Raw genomic sequence first — 9068 nt, forward strand, 5'->3', positions numbered from 1 at the left:
AGTACTTTAAATAGTGGTTTCTTTTTGTTCTGGTATGTAAATTTGAAATCTCCCTATCATGTCACCTTGCTTTTAACCATTTTCCCCATTCTTCCAGTCTTTTTGTGTAATTTTTTTTCTTGACTCTTAATTAGTCTCCTTTCTGGTCTTTCAGACAAGGCTATTCTTCAGACAAGGGTAAAAGAAATCAATGATGTTCTAGACTGAGCTTTTCGCTGACTTAACCAAATGACACTGCAATCATTCCTAGACCACTTGTTACCTACCTGAGCATTTTTGTATTAATCTGCTTTACCTTTTTGCCCACTTCAGCACATCGAGACAGAATCTCTCTCTGCACATCCCGCAATGATGACAAGGAGCTGTTTGAGCCCCCACCCACTCTGCTCCATAACTCAAAATTTTCAATCACGTTATTTTTTTCATCTAACTTTCTAAGATCCCTCTTCCATGCTAGCATTTGTCAAATTATTCACTTAATCTTTAAATTCTGCCACATCACTGATAAATATGGTGTATACAACTAATGAATACTACTTCTAACATTAAATAGTGGACTTTTCTGTCTTACCAACATAGCATAAAATTATAATTGTATTTGTACCTTTCATGGAACATTTCTGAGATCATGCCTAAATGTTCAGCACACTCCATAGGGCTTACTAGTTTTCTTAATTGCCTTCAATAAAGAACTTTGTCAAAAGCCTTTTGAAAGTCCAAATAAATTAGATCAGGCATTTCTTCCTCATCCATTATTTTGATGACATGTTCAAAGAGTTCTAAGAGATCAGAGAAGGTTTTCTTTCAGCAAAGCTACCCTGGCTTCCTTTAGCAAAATTTAATCTAGAGTTTTGCTCATAATTCTATTATTGATGATGTATTCAATCCATTTAGCTAATACCGAACTCAGACTTACAGGTCAGTAGGATAATTCTAATTTGTTGAAAAAAAGGAACAAAACCAAAACAACGGCCAAATTTTAACATTCCGTTTTTCAACAGGCAATTAATTGCTAATAAAATTTGCATCAGCTCAGTCCTTTCAGTTCCTTATATACCTTGTCTGTAGTCAATCAACCGTCTGATTCTGCTTTCTTTTAAGTCTTTAAATTTCTCTTATTATTTCCTTTTATTGCCTCAATTTAATATAACATCTAATTTTTACTACTTGATAAATATAGATATTTCATTGCATTTTCTGTAGTACAATCCCTTTCAACTTATCTGCAACAATTCCTTCTAAATCTACTCTTCAGAAAACAGCATGTCTGCTGATATTTTCATGAGGTTTTCTGCTTCTGATGTTGAAAAAAATCTTTGCAGCTTCTTTCATCTTCAGCTGTAAGGTCTTCAAACCACCTTCAGATTGTCCATTTTCCATATTCTATTTTTCTTGCCACAATTTGTTTTCTGTTTTAACAGTTGAAATTACCTGGAAGAGGCTACGTTTTGGGGTCAAATAAACACTTACATCTCCAATTTTTCCTATTGATTTTTAAATATTTTTTCTAATAATTGGAGGCTGACTCACCATTTGAAATCCCATTCATGTGTTAATTCAAAGAAGTACTATAATTAATTTGAAGGTCACAAAAAGACGCTCAAACATCCTATCCACTTACCTTAATTACAAGGATTGTCAATGGGACATCTAAATATTATCGCATATAGCAAAAATTTTGCACCTCAGTTACAAACAGCATCAAAGGTACAATAAAAGAAACAGTGTAAACCTATTTTAAAATTGTATTTCTGCATCAACTATTTTGATTATGAATTGTTCACTCAGGTGCATCTTTTGTAATGTTTTTTTGCTACACCAAATTTCATTTTTTTTTCAACCATATATTCCGTTCATATGTCTTCCTGCCACAGACAACTAGACAATATTTTTGGATGTTCTATAAAAGGTTCATTTAAAATAATTTGATTTTACTCTTTTCCTACCAGAATAAAATGATCCTAATGTTTCCTTTCTTCCAGAATGCTCTGGCAGACTTTCCCCAGTCGGGGTAGGGTTTGTCCTGAAGCATCATATCAGTGACCTACAGGGAAAAAAGAAATAATACACAGTTAAACTGGCGTCACAAAAGGAATCATGGAATCATAGAATGGTTTGAGTTGGAAGGGACCTTGAAGATCACCGAGTTCCAACTGCCATGCCTTGGACCTCCACTAGACCAGGTTGCTCAAAGCCCCATCCAGCTTGGCCTTGAAGTACTAACACAGACTTTATGAATACTTTCTTTTACATATGTCACACCTACTTTGAAATTTCCTTATCATGTCACCTTGCTTTTAACCCTTTTTTCCATTCTTCCAATGTTTTTGTGTGATTAAGCTTTTTTTCTTGACTCTTAATCTCCTTTCTGGTCTTTCAGACAAAGTTATTCTTCAGACAAAGGTAAAAAAAAATCAATTATGTTCTAGAATGAGATTTTTGCTGACTTAACCAAATAACACTATAATCTTTGAAAATTTTAATAGTTAGACAGTAAAAAAATAGTAACTCCAGCGTAACTTGCAACCAAGTATATTGGCCTACATTTTCTGCTCTTACAAGTGCATGCAACTCCTTGAGATACAAGCAAAACTCTGGAGATACAAAGAAAAGAATGGGAACTAGTCTAAAAGTTCAAGGAACCTAGAGTACACAAGCGACATTCCCCTATGACTACAAAGCTTCCCGGTCCATCCCGGGAGAGGGGATTCACTTCCCCGAGAGCAGCATCAGCAGAATTTCCACTCTTGAAACCAGAACTGCAGCCAGGGTGTGCAAGCCTGTGAATTAAGCACTATATGCCATTTATAATCTCCTCTTGCTTCCTGGTATCAGTAAGAAAATCACACTTGGGACTAGATACACGAAAATCCCTTAAAACTTGCACGAAATTTAAAACGTATGAAATATTTATTCTCATTTTCATAATTCCTATCTAAAGAGACCATCTGTTTCTCTGTCCGGAGACTCATATATATGCAGTACTTCTGGGTGGTACACAAAAGTATTAAAAAGACTTTCAGCTAAATGAGGGAGGTGAATACCCCTCAGGCACTTCCACCTTTGGGAAGCTGTGTTTTCATATCTAGTTACTTCAGTAACTTAACTGTACTAAAAAGCACCGAAAATTACATTACAGTAAACTCATCAATTATGTTGTGCAAAAGATCCAGAAGAGTGGAAAATTTACCCATACGTAAAGATTAAGAAATAATTGAACAGATTATAGGAAATAGGTGTGAACACCTGCTTTAAAATACAGAAAAGTAAAACAAAGTCTAACTGTCGGTCACTGGTATTGGTACAGAGTGGAAAATTATTAATTTTTTTGATTAGTCAGAAAATAATTCTTAATAAATTGTTTTCAGAAGGAAATAAGTTCAAACTGAAATCAAGATTTCTTGTTTTTATTTTTCACTACATTTATTTGTACAGGGTTCTAAAAGTATAGTTTACTATCCAGAATGTGAGCTACCACTTTCAATGAATGACATTAATAGTGGTTATCAAAAAGAACACGCATGGCCCATGATTAAATTAAAACTACATATAAGCTACATTCAAATTCTAAATTTTGTGTTCAAGTCCACTTGGGGTTAAAAGTGCTCAGCATATTAGCCTGAAGGGCTGGGTCCAAAGGATAATAAATATGTTAAATAAACAGAAAAACACATTCTAGGATCCTATGATTTAATTAAGCCTAGCCTGAAGAAAGAACAGATTATACCCCAACATACCATCTTTAATAACTGTTTTGTGTAGGTAAATATTTTCTCAGATCAGCATGCTACCATACTTTTTTATAGGATCCCAATTTTCTAAATAAACATTTTGATAAATATTTAGTGCTGAACAAGACCTCTGTAAAGATTTAATCCACTACTTTACTAACATCTTTTTTTCTTAGGAAGTGTCTACATGATAATGAATATTTGCAAGTGTCATGGTTTAACCCCAGCCAACTGCCCCAGAACCACGCAGCTGCTCGCTCGCTCCCCCCACTTTGACTGGGGAGAGAATTGGAAGAGTAAAAGAGAGAAAAGACTCATGGATTGAGATAAAGACAGTTTAATAGGTAAAGCAAAAAGCCACACACGTAAGCAGAGGAAAACAAGGAATTCATTCACTGCTTCTGACTGGCAGGCAGGTGTTCAGCAGTCTCCAGGAAAGCAGGGCTCCATCACGCGTAACAGTTACTTTGGAAGCCAAACACTACAACTCCAAACATCCACCCTCTTCCTTCTTCTTTCCCCAGTTTTATAGACTGAGCATGACGTCACATGGTATGGAATAGCCCTTTGGCCAGTTGTGGTGAGCTGTCCCAGCTGTGTCCCCTCCCAACTTCTTGTGCCCTCTAGCCTGCTCACTGGTGGGGTGGTGTAAGGAGCAGAAAAGGCCTTGAGAGCCTTTAGCAACAACTAAAACCACTTGATAGTACACTAACAAAAGTATTTCTCATCCCAAATCCCAGCACTATACCAGGCGCTAATAAAAAAGTTATCTCTATCCCAACTGAAACCATGACAGCAAGGAAGAACAGATATTTTGAGAGGTAGGGTTTATTCAATTTTGAAAATATTTTCTCCATATTCTTCCTGGGAAATACTTATTATATTTGGTAGAAGGATGCAATCTGCTGCTCTATGACCAGTAATTATAGTAGTATGTTTCATAACACTGACATTCAAGAAGAAGACATTTTCTGAGGAAAATGGCAAGACGAGGCAGGAAATGTTCTTTCTGATATCAGACAGTTGGTCTTTCATCTCCCAGCTTTGGCATTTATTTAAAGTCATATCACCAGATCAATGTCAGGTCGGTTGCAGCTAAATTGGCTGAAGCAGAGACAGTCATTAAAGGGATGCATTCCATAAAGAGAAATCCAATTACCTTTTGCATTAGAGAAATCAAATTCATTTTCTGGCTTGGTCAAGGACAGTCACTATGGAAAACAGCTCACAGGAGAAAAGCACTCAACACTGTCATAGTGCAAATAAGTTCTAGATAGGAACATCAAAAACTCATTGCTGCTGTTAGAATGATGTTTTTAGAAAAAGAAAAAAATATCTAATTTAATTTCCACAACTTAGTAGAAAGAAATGCATGACTGTGTTTTTGGTTTTGTTTTTTTTTTTTTACCTCTTTGTATTTCACAATGCAATTTCTGGCTAGCAAACATTTCTCTCTATTTTTCTGGAATATATTTGAAAACACTGCTGATACTCAGGAATAAAAAATAATTGATCACTTCAGTAATTCCCTGTAGGCATGCATCTTACCTAATCATGATAAAATAGGGAAAGCCACTTACAATGTAATTAAGTAATGTATTTTTTTCTTGAACTAAGAGATGTAATATACTTTAATCAATTAATTACACTGCTTCAATTCAGAAAGGAATGGCTGCTACATATAATGACTCTATACTCTTTCATTTTATTTAGTATCTCATGAGAGAAATGGTTACTTTGTATTAAAATACCCAACCTAAACTGCATAATATACATTGTCTGACTTTTTAAGTGACACAAATGCCACAGTAAAATATTTTAATTAAAAAATTAGCATGTCTTATATATCTTATGGAATCTTCAATTTCACTTTACCCTATAAAAATATTACTTTATTAACTATTTATATTATTAATTTCACATTAACTATGAAGATAACTTACAATGCTTTTTAGAAGGAATACCACTATCATTAAATTAATAACAAAATATTATGATTCCCATTTTTGTTACAGAAAATTAAATTTCTCCTTTTGATATGATATACTACAATAATTTGAATAACAATGTATCACATAGAAGAAAGAACTGGATATTCAATGTAATATTCAGAAAAACTAACTTACACAGACAAGTGCAAAAAGTGAAATCATAAAAACTTCAAAAAATCCCCAACAAAACAGTAAGATACCTAAGATACCCGAGATACACCTAAGATACCCGAGATATACGAAGTGGAGTAGTGAGACACCTTAAGGATCATTAACTCCTTCCATGTAGTTGCTCTTTGAGTGTATTGCTGATGATGCTCTGCACATACTTTAGATTTCCCCTCCCGAGACAGTGATGTAGAGTGATGCTACATTGTACATCACAGGATCCTTCCCAGCAGAGGCAACGTCTGGAGCAGGAGTTTCAGGTAAGGCTAAGTATCTTTTTCTGTTAATAAGCTAACTGCAATTGAAACTTGCTTTAAAAAAAAAGGAAGAAAATGACCTAATACTTTTGTGATGCCTTCAAAGTGTCTTCCAAATTCTTCACTAGCAGGAACTATGCTGTCATCTTCAGAGCACAAACTGATCATTCCTAGAAAACTAATGCAGCATGAGCTGCTGGCCAAGCCTTTTCATCTGCCAAATTGCATTTTAGAAACCTAGAAGTATAAAAGTACATCAAATAGTTTCATAGTAGCACTTCTCCACATAAGCAACTGCAGAAAGAGTTGAATTTCTTGAAAGAGAAATGGGCTCTGAACAAGCTCTCTAGGGTGCGATGTATTCCATGCTGTAACATTCATTAAGTGGAGACCAACCCTCAGAGGAGGATTTTCATTGCTTTATTCACACTTGGATAAATCATCAAAACAGGGTAAGAGCAGCCCTCCAGAATTTAACAGAAATTAGAAGAGCCAAGACCTACAAGAAAAGCCTGGAAATACAAATAAAATTGTGAACTCTGAAATATTTTTTATTATTTTGATACAGTGAAAGGTCTAACAGATAGTAGGACTCCAACACCTTATATCAGTAAAGAAGTTGTTCATATGCAACTACTCATCTAGGAGGAAAAGACATTATAGAAAATTGCTGGGGAATGGAGTAGCCTGAATAACTCTGCATTTGACAAAATACATGCATCTACCACTGTCTACATGACTCAAGTATCTTAAGTGTTAATTTTTTCTGTTTTCATAATTTTACAATTTCAAAATATCTTATTTTAAGTTATAAACCTCTTCACAAGTAGCACTAAATTGACTTAATTTGAAACTCCATCTTGAAAGAGTTCATAAGTAGCACTTTTCCATTTTCCTCAAATTCTTTACACAACAAACATTATTTTCAGTACTGCAACTGAGGAATTTAATTGATAAGAATGAGCGTCATAAATTCTAAAACTTTTCAGAAATTGTAAGGATGCCACAGTCTCAGGGCAGGTCTGAGGGCAATTTCCCAGAGTAGGTGCATGAATGTTGCTTCGTTTCATACAGCATCATCAAAAAGACATTCCTCATCAAAAGAACCCTTTGATACCTTTTGCAAAGACTCAACACTGCTCATGGGTTTCTGAAAAGTACGTGTGGGGTTTGTTTTTGGTTTTCGTTTTTTTTTTGCTAGAGAGTGGGGCTAAATCAGGTTAAAGTAATTATGTTTCCTGAAGTCAGAATGTTAAGTCAGTGAGAGCTAATGTACACAGCTGAGTGCATACACTCCCTTTGCTATGCTGTTATGTGCTTTTAGGTAAGAGCTATATATAGGTGTCCCACTAAGTACACATCAATTCTTTATCATATTTCAGTCTTCAAGTACTATACTACATCTTGGTAATCATATACCAAACCAGGGAGACATTTAGTATTCAGTGATTAAAAGTTTCTATCTATCATTTTTTGTCTTCATCTTCTTTGAGATATTTAAAAACTGCAGAGCTGTTCACTGATGTACAAAAGTAACCTGTATGGAAAATGCTTTTATGCTTCTTTCATCTGGGTGTTAGGGAAAAAACTGTCTTCTGTGGATCATACCTCGACACTTCCATGGCTTACACAATGATAATATGAAATGCCTCCTTTAATTATAAAATTGTTTTGGCAGTTGAGCAGAAGTGTCAAAAATTTTGTTCTAGATCCTTCAGAAATAACTGTTAATTTATTTTAATCCACTCTGCTGCATTTTGGAATATACAATCTATGTAAATGTTTGAAAACAAATGCAACAAATATTTGTACTTAGGCTTACTGATCTATAAGGGGGATGATATTTTTCAAGCTAAATATTAATAGCCAGCTGTAAATTTACTGCTAGATTTTAAAATAGTTTTGTCTGCTTCCTACATCTTGAAATATTCCTAGTGTAGTTTCATTACTGCCCCAAAAACAATCAAGATCATGTTAGGTTATTTCTCCTTCAATTTAATTGTAAGAAAGTCATTTTATATTTGCATTTTCAAAGAAACAGCAATCACGGAGACAAATTTCGCCACTTCAATCTACTCTTGATTGTTTTCTCATTTTAATCAGAGCCAGCACATTGTTGATGTTTTGCCTTCACCTATTGTTTTAACAATAGGTAAATCCCGAAAAACTTGTTTGTCACAACTCGGTGATCAATATGAATGATAAATAACATTATGGTTCGCTTTTTTTTTCTTACACAACAGTCCCAGTATTATTTTGTGCATTTGCACATTCATTTCCCTCCAATAACATGTTGTTCTTACGAGCTATTATTCTCCTGATCCACAGCATTTGCACACGTGCACTGTCTTATATCTGAATTTCCACTAAAAGCAATTAAAGAACTTCTTTCATATAAACACTGAGGGGGCTTATATTAATTATTTCCTTCTTTACTGATATATGCAAATTTATTTCTTCACCCACTGACAAAACAGAAAGCCTCTGCTTTTTTAGCGAGCACATCTTGATTTGGTTTTTTGAATACTATCATAGCAGTTTCTGCCATAGTCACAGTCCATGCAGGGAAAACAACTCAACAACAAGATAGCAACTTCTAAAATATATATACACTTTAGGCTCAACTTTAGAAACCCCTGCCAGCACCTCTTTTCAATTTCCAAATTGAGTTAGGACAGAATGCTTCACAAAGCCAGTGTCTAGCCCAGAATCAACTTGTGGTGAAGAACTTCTTTAAATATCAAAAGGTGAGTTAGGGAGAAACCTGGTATGCAATTATTTTAGGTCTATTCAGGTTATTCTGGAAATTATACTTTGCATCTTTGTATTTCAATACCAGCAGAAATAATTCCTGATTATTTTCTTTTTAAACCCACAAAACAACCCAACACCTAAACAAACAAAAAGCAAACAAAAAAATC

The 9068-nt window shown here is 34.6% G+C and overlaps 1 protein-coding gene across 1 annotated transcript in view; it reads right to left on the reverse strand.

Annotated features, from left to right (window-relative positions):
• Positions 1–9068, reverse strand: part of TMEM117 (transmembrane protein 117) — a 209556-nt gene that overhangs the window by 72273 nt on the left and 128215 nt on the right. Inside the window, exon 4 of the mRNA XM_014963421.1 lies at positions 1947–2044. Within this exon, the coding sequence (XP_014818907.1) occupies positions 1947–2044 (98 nt within the window). The remainder of the gene's footprint in view (positions 1–1946; positions 2045–9068) is intronic.

This window comes from Calidris pugnax, unplaced genomic scaffold (genome assembly GCF_001431845.1).
Source record: "Calidris pugnax isolate Ruff unplaced genomic scaffold, ASM143184v1 scaffold44, whole genome shotgun sequence".
Lineage (NCBI taxonomy): Eukaryota > Metazoa > Chordata > Aves > Charadriiformes > Scolopacidae > Calidris > Calidris pugnax.